Genomic DNA, 14,720 nt, shown 5'->3' with positions numbered 1-14,720 from the left:
TTTGACAACCATGTTGTATTATACAAGTATAGAAGAACAGCAGAAATATAACTTTTTTCCTTTTTTTAAATCTCTATGAGAACCAAATTGTTAGGGTCATCTGGCTGAAGGGTATCATTCATAGAAGTCGTTCACCAGATCTGGGATACTGAGATCGTCCACTGCGTTGCAGACTTTGTAACAGCTGTGGAAGAAGATCGTCCTTACCTTTGAGGAGCTTAAAATTCTAGATTATGCTATTCTTAAAAAAGCATATTTGTAATTCCAAAACACTGGCAAAAAATTGAATAATCTTCAAGGTTAAATTTTTAGTACTTGAAAAGGACATTAATTCACCAGAAACAACTGCTCTGTTTTCAAATGAATTGCAAAGAAGGCACAGCATATATAAAGGAAGCTGGTGGCCCTGCCTACAGTAGCTGTTTGTAATTAGCTCAAGGTAACTTGACATTTAGAAAAATGCAAAAATCCTATACTAAAGCAAATAGAAAAGAAATATACCTTTACTCTTCTTTGCATGTCATCCTCCACATCTTTTAGCATGCCTAGAAAGAGAGACAATGCTGAGTGAAATAAGTCAATCAGAGAAAGACATATATCCTATGACCTCACTGATATGAGGAATTCTTAATCTCAGGAAACAAACGGAGGAGGGTTGCTGAAGTGGTGGGGGGTGGGAGGGAGGGTGGCTGGGTGATAGACACTGGGGAGGGTATGTGCTATGGTGAGTGCTGTAAATTGTGCAAGACTGTTGAATCACAGATCTGTACCTCTGAAACAAATAATGCAATATATGTTAAGAAAAAAAAAAAGGAGAAGATAGCAAGAGGGGAAGAATGAAGGGGGGGAATCGGAGGGGGAGACGAACCATGAGAGACTATGGACTCTGAAAAACAAACTGAGGGTTCTAGAGGGGAGGGGGGTAGGAGGATGGCTTAGCTGGTGATGGGTATTAAAGAGGGCACGTTCTGCATGGAGCACTGGGTGTTATGCACAAACAATGAATCATGGAACACTACATCAAAAACTAATGATGTAATGTATGGTGATTAACATAACAATAAAAAAATTTTTTAAAAAGACAATGAGTTTAAAGAGGAAACAAATCCAAATACAAAACTTGTGTGTCATCTTATAAATTGTTTTACCTGTAACTCGAAGGTCTGTCACACTGTTAGCCATTTTAAATCCATAAGTCATTGACTGAAAATCTTCCTGTACAGGAAAGGAATAATTAGGCCCTTGAATAGTAGCAAAACCTTTCATTATATTCCTCTTACAAAATCACTATTTGCTAATATGAACACAGTAATGAAATGTCATTCTGCTTGTCTAAATATTACTATCATACATCCACACTTTCCCTACAGTGTATCCTTAAAACACCATATTCTAATGCTATCTCCACCTTTAATCGTTTGCCCTTAGGCAATTTAAATACACTTGCATTTAGTATGTTCATTTGCAAAATACAGTTAATGCTAATAGTATCAGAAAGTAATAATTCCCACTTACAAAGTATTCTCACATTCACAAGTGAACAGTAAATACACAGTAATTACCGCTTGATAAGTCTGCAAGATTTATATAAGACTTTTACTTCAAAAATTATCAAAAGCTTGTTTACACACTGTTAGGCCACAGAAGTTAAGCTTTCTCAAACAAAATTACTCAAAGTGATAGCAAAACATATTTCCACTTCAGCCCCACGTAAAGAAAAAACTATTCATACATACATGGATTCCCACCCACAAAATCATTTAAAATACTGCTGACATTAACAAATTAAGTAGTTTGCTAGACTCACTTTGAAAACTGAATTTAATATCATTTGGCTGATTCAATTAACTTACAAGCTCTATTAAAAGAATGTTTCTGTTGTATTATAATTCTTATAAAAATGTACACAGAATCCTAATATATTGGAATAATAGGCATTTACAGCAGTAGCCAGAGCTATGGCAACATTTCTGTGGATTCTTAACAAAAACGTGAGTGAGTACACAATCCATATCATGTACTATATGTTATGAACTGACAGAGAAAAAAAAACAATGTCCCTGGGTTCAAAGAACTGTTGATAGTGGTGTTACAGGATTCAGAGGATTGGATCTTTTAAAAATCTCAGGTTGTGTTAGAGCTATAAGCTTATCCTCTAGGCAAAGTTTATACTCTTATCCCTACTTGGCCTCCAAATAGGATTCTTATGCTTTACACGTCTAATAAGGAACTCTCCCAGTGTTTACCACGTTGCTAAATGGTACCTCCATCCACCCACAGTTACTCTGGCTGAAAACTTACACTTCCAATTGCTCTAGTTTTTTCCTTTTTTTGAAAGACAGCAAGCGAGCAGAGGAGAGGAGAAAGAGAATCTCAAGCAGACTCCATGCCCAGTGTGAAGCCTGATGCAGGGCTTGATCTCAAGACCCTAAGATCATGACCTCACCCAAAAGCGAGTTGGACACTTAACCGACTGAGCCACCCAGGCACCCCTCCTCTCATTTTCCCACGCCCTGTATCAAACCATCAGAAAACCCAAAAGGCTCGACCTTCAATGTCTCATCTAAGCGTAACTTCCACCTTTCAGTTATCTCTAGTGAAGTCACCACCCCTCTCAGTTCCACAGCTGCCTCCACACAGGTCGCCCCCCTCCCGCCCATGCTCGTCCCTGCTACAATTTATTCACTGCCAGAAGCCAAAGGGATTGTTTTAAAATAAGTCATTTCACATCACCTCCTACTCAAAACCTTCCAGTTGTTTCCCTGCTCACAGGAAAATCCAAAACCCCATGTGAACAGAGGCCCACCACCAATTACCATGCAGCTCTGGCCTCCCTCTCCAATGTCCTTCTTGTCATCCGTCGGACACATCAAACACCTTCTCTTCTCAGGACCTCTGTACTTGCTGACCCCTCCCCACAAAGTTTCTTCCTAAGATTTCCAGAGCCCCATCCCTCCCTATATTCTAACTTCTGTTCCAGTGTCAATTCCTCATACAGAGGTTTGCCCTGTGCATTCTAAAACAGCACCCTTCACTCTTCTTCACAGAACACCTGACATGATGTTTACTGACACACTGACTATCTCTCCCAAGGAATGCAAAATCAATGACATCAAGGCTCTGTTGTACTCACTGCTTCATCTCCAGGTCTTAGAATTGTACCGGGCACAAAGTACTGTTAAAAAAAATATTTGTCCGGGTGCCTGGGTGTTTTGGTAGGTTGGGTGACCAACTCTTAATCTCCAGGTCCTGAGTTCAAGCCCCATGTTAAAAAATAAAAAATAAAATGCTTTAAAAAAATATCTGTCAAGTGAATGATGACCTACTGTAGGGCAGGGCTGTGCCTGGTCATCTTCCTAAGTAGATCAGGTTAACTACAAGATACCTGGGGGAGTGCTGGAGACTATGGCAAGCTGGAGAACACACACTTCATGTAAAGGAAAGCAGCCACTACTTATCTTATTGAGTAATGAATGCAAAGCTAGTGTTTTTCAGAACAAAAAAATCTAATGTAAAATCCTCCAATTTTTAAAATGTTACTGATCTTTTTAAAATTAAGTAAGCCAATACTGTGAAGACAAAACACTCCAGTAAGTCCTATCTATGCACTGCTTTCCAGGAGGAGGCTAAGGAAAAGCATTTATGTGACAGAATATCACAGGTCTGCATAATAAAAAGTCGCCTCAGTAACAAGGACTTAATCTAAGTCACTGGAGGACTGAAGCAGAGGAGTTATATAAACAGATACTACCATTAAAAGATCACTCTTAAAAACCTTGTAGATTTAACAAGGACAAAAGTCAAAGTCAAACCAGGGAGACCAAAAATGCAAGCAGGAGCTGATGGTGATTTGGATTAAGATTATAACTGGAAGTGATGAGAAGTTGTTGAAATCAGGATATACTGAAAAAGTAAAGCTAACATGATGTGCCAATGAAATGAATGTGGGGTATAAGGTAAGTTGTGCAATCAAGGATCATTTTTAGGTGTTTGGTCTGAGGAACTGGTATATGATGGTACAATTTATTGAAATGGGGCAGACTTTCAGAGAGGTAGGTTTAAAGACAGAAATGGAGTACAATTTTAGTTAAGTTTAGAATTTCTTTAGTTATCCAAGTGAAGATTTCAGGAAGGCACTTGTGTGAGTCCGAAAGTCAGGGGGAGGCATCAGGACTACAAATATAAATGTGGGCTTCATCAGCACAGAGTTGGTATTAAAAGGTGCAGAACTAGAGGACATCAACTGAAGCAGAAGTTATAGAAGAGCCCAGGAGTAGTCCCAGCCATCTAGAGAAGCAAGCACAAGAAATGGGCTAACCAGTGAGGAAGAAAGAAAACCAAGAGACACCTGTACCAGGAAGATGAGATGAAACTCTTTCAAAGAGAGGTCAACTGTGTTCAAAGATACTGGTGGTTGGAGAGGGAGAGGTGAGAACAATGGATTTAGCAAGATGGATGTTATGGACCTTGTTAAGACCAACTTCTGTGCAGTTGTAGAAAAAGAATGTCTAATAGGAGGGTGAGAACAAACAGGAGAAATAAGTATTAACAGTTCATTCAAGGAGTTTTTTGCATAGGGTAGCAGAGAAATGACACTGGATATAAGGAGCCATGGGATCAAGGGAACTGGGTTGCTTTAAACTGAATGATATTTAAGTATGTTTATATGCCAAAAGTATAATGTAGTAGGGAAGGAGACACTAATAATGCAATACAAGGGTTAATGACTGCAGAAGGCAAGAGGGGACAGAATCTAGAACACAAGAGGAGGCTGAGCTTAGATTGTCAGGGTACTTGCATTTTCACAAGACAGAAAGCAGATGATGTGGGTACCAACACAGGTTAGCACGTGTGATTGTGAGAAGATGGGGTACGTCGACCCACATCTGATTCAATCTAATATTTCATTAAGGTACAAGGTAAGCTGATAGAGAGGAGGGTTGGCAATGGAGTTTTTGAGAAGTAAAAGATGTGGAGAAGTCACTGAGAGGCTGTTAAAGAAAGCTTACCACAGAAGGACAGGGCTGTCTTTAGTGCTGAGCGCCCATCTGAAATTTGCAGTCCTAAAATTAAAGTGAGAATAGACACACAGATGTGGGTTTTCTCTAGCAGCCTTCTGCTGTTTGGGTGCAAGCAGCAAGCAGGCAGATGGTTGGGGTTTTGCCATACAAGTGACACATTATGATGAGATGAGAGGTGCAAGGGAGTTAAGGGTGTTTGAGAAAGAATGATTTCACCACTGGACCATGGAAATGAGGACACAACAGAAGTAACAGAGAAAACTAAAAGAGCAGCATCTGGGAATTGGAGGTCTCTGTGGAACTGAAGGATACCAGGAGTTGGGGAATCAGAATAAGGAAACCAAAAAGTAAGTTGTAGCGATCAAAGGGTAATATTTTTGAAATCAAGAATTTGGAGGTGTAGACTAGTAAGGAAAATTTTCTCCTCACTTATTCATATCTGAACCATTTTCATCCAGACCACACAATGAGGGCTGGTATGGGCTAGACACCCAGGAGTACAATGGCAAAATACAATCACAGCCACTAGGGTGATAAAGATGTCCTGAGAGGTAAAGCCCCATGTTCTTTATTGTATTTTACAATGTCTTTACAATACTGCCAAGATATAACTGCAGAAAGTTATCTGGATACTCAGGATTCTATAAAACATGCAGCCCCACAAAGAAATTTGGAATAGTAAAACATTTACAATCATAACTGTACTAGAACACCCAATATCAGTACTAAATGTGATTCCAACCAAACCAGTGATCTTGACTGTACTAATAATGTAATATTCTAATAAAGTAAAATTTTTTTCAACCCCTTCTAAAACAACAATTACAGTATATCGGTTACAACTTAACTACTGCTTTAAAAATTCATTTCACAGATAAAGTACTTTGCATAAAGATTTCAGATGCTCCTGAAATGACTTGATTCATTCAACCAAACCTGAGTACCTTCTACAGACTAGATACTGAGTAACACAATAAAGCTACAAGGGTAAAACATGCCCACAGATGATTCAGATTAAGACTTCAATTTAAATGTCTACTAATAAGTGGCTTGTAATTTACTGTATATACAATGGAATACAAATGAGAGTAACAGCTAACATTATTAAGTACTTACTATGTGCCAGGCACTGTTGTAAACATTTTACTTGTATTAACTTCATTAACCCTCAAAATAATGCTCTGAGGTGGGGACTACTACAAACTGTATTTTATAAATGAGGACACTGAGGCATAGAAACTTAAATTCCCAAACACCACAAAGCATATAAGTGACAGAGAAAGAACACAAACTTAGGTGGTATCAATCCCCAGAGGCTATGCTTTTTAAACTTTTTTATTTTGAAAAAATTTCTGAATACAAAAATAGTAGAGAAGTTCCATATTCCTCCCCCATATTCTTCAAATAACATTTTACCACATTTGCATTATCATTCTCTATACTTTTTCTTACACATTTGAGACTAAGTTATAGAGTGTGATGCCCCCTTATCTCTAAATACTTCAGTGTGATTTCCCAAAACCATAAATCATTCTCTTACATAACCATGGTACAATGATCAAATTGGGAAATTCATATCTCTTTAATGTGGGGCATTTCCTTGGTCCTTATCTTTCATGCCCTGACATTTTGGAATAGTACAGGCCAAAGTTATTTTTAACGACTACATCCCTCAATATGGGGTTGCCTTATGTTTCTCCAAGATTAAATCCAATTTATGTCATATTTAATAGGAATACCACAGAAGTGATGTTGTGTTCTTCTCGTGGAGCATTGTATCTGGAAGCACATGATGCTGAACCATCCCGTTATTGGTGATACTAAGTCTGGCCATTTAGCTAAGGTGGTATCTGCCATGTTTCTTCACTGTAAACGAATCATTTTCCCTCTGTAATTAATATCTTGTGGGAAGATACTTGGAGGCTAGGTACAAATCCTGCGCTTGTTATACTTTTGTTTACTAGTTTTAGCATCCTTTAATAATTCTTGCCAGAAATAATTATTCAAAACCTGTACTCTTAACCTAAAGCTATGCAGCCAATAAAAAACAATGAGGTAGCTCTCTACCTACAATATATTGGTACATACAGAAATCTATTCTCTATTGTCTAAAGTTGCAAATAGTTTACATAATTCCATCATGTTAAGTAAAATACATGTGTATACATATTACAGAAAATATTTGGAGAAATACACACCAAATGAGTAACAGTGTTTACTCTTTGCCAGGCAAACCAAAACTTTTATAATTTATTTATCTTTGTATTAAAAATATATTTGGTTGCAAATAAGAGGAAAATCCAACTACAGTGACGTAAGTGATGCATACTTACTTATATCATGCCAAATAACAGGAATATCAGAAGTAATCTTTCTGCTTCACCATCCTAAGCTCTGAGGCTATCTTAGATTTACATGTTGAGGGCGCCTGGGTGGCTCAGTTGGTTAAGCGACTGCCTTCAGCTCAGGTCATGATCCCAGGGTCCTGGGATCGAGCCCCGCATCGGGCTCCCTGCTCAGCGGGAAGCCTGCTTCTCCCTCTCCCACTCCCCCTGCTTGTGTTCCCTCTCTCGCTGTGTCTCTCTCTGTCAAATAAATAAATAAAATCTTTAAAAAATAAAAAAAAGATTTAAATGTTGACCAAATGAAGCAGGACCTACCTCCAAATATCACATCTATGTTCAAAAAAAAAAAAAAAAAATGACAGGAGAAGGGGTACACCATAAGGGGTGCACCATACCATTATTACTCAAACTGTCATACTACTGAGAGTAAAAGGGGATGCTATTAATAACTACACCAGGATAAAAGGTGCCAAGTAGGACTGTTCCATGCAAGCCAGTATGTAGGCACCAGCTGTAACAGAAGAATGTGCTAAGAAGGGCAGAGAAGAAGTCTGTATGGGCAAGTCAGGAGACTGGCATCCAAGTCTAAATATAAGTAGGACTTTTCCTTAAAAAGGAGAAAAGGCATTTGAGCGAGGAGCATCCTTAGTCTCCCTCCCACCCTCACCCTACACAGCAAAGCAATATATGCCTATCATTACAGGTGCAAATACCCAGCAGTACCTGCCGCAGTGCCTGGCACTAACTAAACAAATAAATAAATTAAACATATAAACAGTATCAGTCAAGGATACTTTTTTTTAAAAGAGCCAGATAATATATATTTTCTGCTTTACAAGCCAAGTGGTAAAATGGAGATATTATATAGGTACTTATATGACTACTTAAATGTAACTATTTAAAACACAAAAAACGGGCATCTGGGTGGCTCAGTTGGTTAAGCGTCTACCTTCGGTTCAGGTCATGATCCCAGGGTCGTGGGATCAAGTCCTGTGTCAGGCTCCCTGCTCAGTGGGGTGTGTGCTTCTCCCTCTCCCTCTGCCCCCATACTCCCTGGCTCTTGCTCGTGCTCTCTCTGAAGTGAATAAATAATCTTAAAAAAATTTTTTTTAATTTTAATTTTTTTTTAAAAACACAAAGAACAGGGATGCCTGGGTGGCTCAGTCGGTTAAGCGGCTGCCTTCGGCCCAGGTCATGATCCCAGGGTTCTGGGATCGAGTCCCACATCGGGCTCCTTGCTCAGCAGGGAGCCTGCTTCTCCCTCTCTCTCCTTCTGCTTGTGCTCTGTCAAATAAATAAAATCTTTAAAAAAAAACAAAAAAAACCCCCCAAAAAACCCCACAAAAAACATTCTTAGCTCCAGGGCCATAAAAAACATAGGCAACAGGCTGGGTAGGCCTGCAGGCTGCAGACTGCCAACCTTTGGTTCACAGGACTTCCTGAGGGTTTAGATGTGAGGTATGAGAGAAAGAGAAGAGTCAAGGATGACTCCAAAGTTTTTGTTCTGTACAACTAAAAGAACGGAGCTCCATTTGCTGAGATTGAGAAGACTACAGAAGGAAGAAGTTAGGAGGCAATGGGAAAATCAGCAGCTCCATTTTGGAAATGTGATGCCTGAGCTCAACATACAAGCGGAAAATGTAGAATAGGCAGTAGCATGTGTGAGTCTGAGATTTAGGGAAGTCTATAAAGTCTAAGCTGAGGATACAAACTTAGGCTTCAGTAGCAGAGAAAGAATTTAAGTCTATGAACCTGCATGAGATCATCAGGGGAATAAGTACAGAGAAGAGGTGTAAAGATAGGGCCTGAGCCACACCAGTGTTTAGAACTGTGCTGACCAATATGGCCATCACACAGCCAATTAAGTAGTGAGCACCTGAAATGTGGATAGTTCAAACTGAGATGTGCTGTAAGTGCAACATACATACCACACTTAGAATACTTGCTACAAAAAATATTTAATTTTACATCTCATTAATTTTTATTTAAATTCAAGTTAGTTAACATATAGTGTATTATTAGTTTCAGGGTAGTTTAGTGATTCATCAGTTGCATGTAACACCCAGTGCTCATTACATCAAGTGCCATACTTAATGCCCCTTACCCAATTACCCCATCCCCCCACCCACTTCCCCTCCAGCAACCCTTTGTTCCCTATAGTTAAGAATCTCTTGGGGTGCCTGGGTGGCTCAGTGAGTTAAGCGTCCGACTCTTGATTTCAGCTCAGATCATGATCTCAGGATCTTATGATCAAGCCCCACATTGGGTTCTGTGCTCAGTGTGGCATCTGCTTCTTGCCCTCTCTCTCTTCCCCTCCCCCTGCTCGAGCGCACATTCTAAATAAATAAATCTTAAAAAAAAAAAAAAAATCTCGGGGCGCCTGGTTGGCTCAGTCGGTTAAGCGTCTGTCTTCAGCTCAGGTCATGATCCCACGGTCCTGGGATCGAGTCCTGCATCGGGCTCCCTGCTCAGCAGGGAGTCTGCTTCTCCCTCTCCCACTCCCCCTGCTTGTGTTCACTCTCTCTGTGTCAAATAAATAAAATCTTAAAAAAAAAAAGTCTCTTACGTTTTGCCTGTTTTTATCTTATTTTTCCTTCCCTTGCCCTATGTTCATCTGTTTTGTTTCTTAAATTCAACATATGAGTGAAATCATATGGTATTTGTCTTTCTCTGACTGACTTACTTCTCTTAGAATACATTCTAGGTCCATCCACATTGTTGCAAATGGCAAGATTTCATTCTTTTTGATGGCTGAGTAATATTCCATTGTACATATATATACATACTACATCCTCTTTATCCATTCATCCGTCAATGGACATCTGGCTCTTTCCATATTTTGGCAATTCTCATTAATATTTTATAAATGATTATATACTGAAATATTATTTTAGATATACTGGGCTACATAAAATGTTATAAAAATTTCACCCATAGGCTACTAGAACATTTTAAATGATGTATATGGCTTGCATTCTGTATCAGACAGTGTTGGCTTAGAGAATGAGATGACAAACAAGAACTAGTGAGGCAGGAAATCAGGGAAAAAGAGTATCTTGGCTTTTAAAAGCCAAGAAAATAACTTGTTTCAAGTATGGACTCCATGTCAAAAATCTGATGACCAATCAAGTTTAAGACCAAATATTAACCAATGGGTTTAGCAACACTGAGGTCTTAGATGACCATGACGATGCAAGTTTTGGTGGATTACTATTCAAAGCCTGACTGGAGTGGATTTAAGAGAGAATGGACACCTCTTAAGGATTCTGGCTGAAAAGAACTGCATAATATGGAGCAGAAGCTAAAGTTATGTTATGCCAAGAAATGGTATTTTTAAGATGGAGGAAGAAAAGCCATGCTAACATGCAGATGGGAATGATCCAGTAGAGGGGCAAATTCATTATGCAAGGGACAGAGGGGAGAATTGCTAGAGGAATATTTTTTAATAAGACAGGGTATGGAATCCAATGCACAAGCAGAAGAGATCACCCTTAGATAAGAGAGAAGGTTCTTCTAGATAGCCAGAAGGGCCAAAGAACACAGAGCACCTGTGCAGGTAGGTGACATTACTTCCATTTATTTAGTGCAGTAGGAAGGTAGGTTTGCTTCAAGTGAGGATGGTGAAAGTGTCAGAAGTCTGAGAGAGAGAGTGAATGACGTAGGGAAGGAGCCTGCTTGAAGTTAGTGGTGATGAACTGAAAGTAAGACCAATCAGTGTGAATGTATTTTTCTCTAGTCACACTGAGATGTGCAAGTATAAAGACACAGTAGATAGAGGGCTAGACTCAACGAGAATTGAGGTACAATAAGGCAAGAGAGACAGAGAGCTAAAAGTGTAGGCAAGGGAGTAACTGTAATGAAGGAAGATGGATTTAAAGTGAGAAAAGAGAGTCAAAAGGGTAATGACAGTAAAAAAGTGATAATAAACTGGAGTCCAAGTAGGGGTGAACTGCAGGAGTCAGAACACAAGCAACATAGAAATATGTGGTGGTCTGAGAATAGGATACTCCAAACTGAGATCAGTAAAGGGTTGTAATGACCAAGCCTAAAGTACAGTCATTAGAAAGAAAAATCCTAAAAATTTCCAAAGAAAAAACATGGGTCACGTATAAAAGATCAGGACGGCAACATTAAAATTAAGAGTCATTGGAATAATGCCTAAAAAACTCTGAGGAAAATGATTTTCCAACCTAAAAATCTATTACAACCAAACTTTTAATCAAGTGTGAGAGTAGGGAAGACATTTTCAGACATGCAAGTTCTCAAAAAACAATTCCCTCCCTGCCTCTGCCCATGGAACTGGAAATGCTATACCACACAAATAATAAACTAAGAAAAATAAATGAAATCCAGATAACTAGAAAACTAACAACAAAGAAAGGGAAATGGAATTCCCAGGAGAATAGAACCTGGTATCACAGCTGCACAGTGGACCTAGAAGGCAACTGATCCAGTCTGAAGCTAGAGAATAAAGGAGCTAAGAAAAAGAATTTTAAAAAATATATAGACTGATAGACACTCTCATTATGTTTCATAATAATGGGCGGGGAAGAATCAAGAAGTACACAGAAAACTAAGCAAACCAAAAAGAGGCAGTTATCACCTTCAAGAAAAATAAAAATTTGTATAAGAAAGGAAATGTATGCTTACACCACTCTGGCTCATCTGTCATCAGCATTTATACAATCACAGTAATGTCAACACTGAATAATGACTTAACCAAAACCGAATTACTATTGGGGTACAGGAGGGGGTAATATGTGAATGCCAGTTATATACTAAAAATGTGCTGACATATCCTAGTTAAAAATTGTTAAAACTGTATAAAATTGTATAAATTAACTGTATAAAATTGTTTATATCTAGAAATGAAAATATAAGTCTATTATCCAAAATATGGAAATAGTGGGGAAAAAGCTAAACAGAATTTAATATTATTACGGAATGAGTAAGGAAAGAACAGAGAACTACAATTTTCCATCTTACATCCTATGGGCTACTTGATTTTGCATAATATATACAGGTATTATTACTTTTTATTAAAACACCCACTCCAGGAAAAATTTTCAAAGAGCAAAACTGAACATGACCAGATTACCTACTTTTAAGATGGTAGCTAAGTGGTAGTCAAGTAGAGAGTGGCCTAGAGGGAAAGACTGGGCCAGAAAGAAAAGTGCAGACACTCTCTCGAGAACCTAAATCCGAAGCTGACAAAAGGTCAAACTAAAGCAGGAACAATGAGAGAAGGAAAAGCTTCAAAAGATTGAAGACACTTGCAAGGTAAAAATAAAAGATTTCAATTAGATAACCCTGTAGATACCATTCTGCAAGATGCAGAATGCAAGAGGACCAGTGGCTTGATAGGGGAACACTGGTTCCCATTTTGCACATGTATACAGAATATTAAGAAAGACACATGTCTCTAGTTCAGGAGTAAAAACAAAGCAGAGACACATCTGAGGACAAAATATACCAGCACCTAGGAACTGCAGAAGCAGCCATTTCAAAGAAATGATTTGTTTATTACAGTTTATTCTTATTCATTACCAGGTCTCTTAAGGACTTTCAGTAGGCAATCAATTCTTTTTCTAATTATAAAAACAAGACATACTCATCTGGAAAAATCTGAAAAGTTTACAGAAACAAGAAAACAATTTTTCCAGCCCAGAAGCTTTATACTTCTTTCCAGTCTTATTTTTACATAGTTGGTTATACTGTGTGCTGCTTTCCTAACCCTTTAAAGTATACACTCTCCCATGTTTTAAAGATTTTATTTGAGAGAAAGCACGTGCGCACAAGAAGGAGGGAGGGGCAGAGGGAAGAGGGAGAAGCAGGCTCCCCAATGAGCAAGGAGCCCTTCTCGGGGCTCGATCCCAGGCCCCTAAGATCATGAACTGAGGCAAAGGCAGATGCTTAACCCACTAAGCCACCCAGGCACCACACTCCCCCATGATTTTAAACACTGTTTTCACTATCATAACTCTATATAATAAATTATGTGTAATAAATTATCCATAATTTACTTCAAGCAAACCCTAATGGTGGCATTTTGGTTGTTGCCAACTTTCACTATTAAAAACTGATTAAAGTGTTTTCGCATAAAGTATCCACATTTCTAATCATTTAAGGCTGAGTTCTAAAGATGAATTAGTTTCAGCTGTGCTAATGCATACTCCCACTAATAAGAACCAAATGACAACTTACTGCACCTTTACCAATACTGAATATTCATTTAAAAATATATTTGATAGATGAAAAATGAATTATTTTAACTGTATTTCTTGGATGAACTGAGACTAAATTTTTAAATGCTATGGCCATTTATTCCCCTCCTCCATGAGTAAGCTGTTTATTTTACTGCCTATTCATCTGGGCTTCAGTATTATGCTTTATTTGAATGAGATCTTAACACAGAAATATAGATTATTTTTGTTATCTAGATTTTTTTGAAAAAAATTTTCTATCAGCTTTTTCCTATTGGTACTTTCCTTTATGATTTCTCCCATTTGTAAGTCCTTCATCCAGAGAATATGCAGATTTTCAATTATAATTACTTACAGAAAAACTTTCATTTACTTTTAAAACAAACTCACTCAGGCACATAATAAAAATTCCAAAAGCACAAACAAGTATATCCCAACCCTCAAGATTCCAGTTATCTTACTATAATGAAGATTTAACTACTTCCCATTTTAAAAAAGAAACCTATTACATACTTCTCTATACCAGCTTATTTTATTTTGGAGGTCTAATCTTACTTGTACACATAAACCTACCTCCTTCTTTGTAAAGGGCGCATAATACTCCACTGTATGAAGGTAGCATCATTTAACAAGTCTCCTATTGATGGACATTAAGGTAGTTTCTAGACTTTCATTACTACAAACAAAACTACAATTAATGTCCTTGTACATAAATCTTTGTACACAGCACAGATTTGTAGAGCAAATTCCTAAAAGTGAACCAGCTGTGGTAAGTCATACATTTTAACTTATGATATGGTATACCAACTGCTCTTTAAAACAGTTGTGTGAGTTTATAATACCATAAAAATGTTTGAGTCTTGCTTACAGTGAAAACCTGAGCCCTGACTAATAAATGGGGGGGGGGGGGGGGAAGGTGCTAAGGTGAGAAAATCATCATTTTGCAGCCATCACAGTGAAGATTAGTCCACACAAGCATCAGTGGATGCTAAATCTAGGGGAAAGATTTTAATGAGCAGGATATTTGTATGACCTTAAAGAGTTTCCTTATGGAAGGCTTATTACATGCCAGGAGAGAAAACAGTAACCATATCAGAAAACACCCTGGAACAAAATAACATCACCACTGAGGGGGCAGATGCATACTGTAT

The 14,720-nt window shown here is 38.2% G+C and overlaps 1 protein-coding gene across 4 annotated transcripts in view; it reads right to left on the bottom strand.

Moving 5' to 3' along the window:
• Positions 1–14,720, bottom strand: part of NAA35 (N-alpha-acetyltransferase 35, NatC auxiliary subunit) — a 96,848-nt gene that overhangs the window by 61,649 nt on the left and 20,479 nt on the right. For all 4 annotated transcript variants that reach the window (XM_035024415.1, XM_035024413.1, XM_035024412.1 and 1 more), the window contains exons 7-8: positions 1,149–1,215; positions 502–545 (exon numbers count right to left, since the gene is read on the bottom strand). In XM_035024415.1, coding sequence (XP_034880306.1) covers positions 502–545; positions 1,149–1,215 — 111 coding nt within the window. The remainder of the gene's footprint in view (positions 1–501; positions 546–1,148; positions 1,216–14,720) is intronic.

Source organism: Mirounga leonina, unplaced genomic scaffold (genome assembly GCF_011800145.1).
Source record: "Mirounga leonina isolate KUSES-001 unplaced genomic scaffold, KU_Mleo_1.0 Mir_179, whole genome shotgun sequence".
Classification (NCBI taxonomy): Eukaryota; Metazoa; Chordata; class Mammalia; order Carnivora; family Phocidae; genus Mirounga; species Mirounga leonina.
This window is presented reverse-complemented; position numbering and strand designations above follow the sequence as displayed.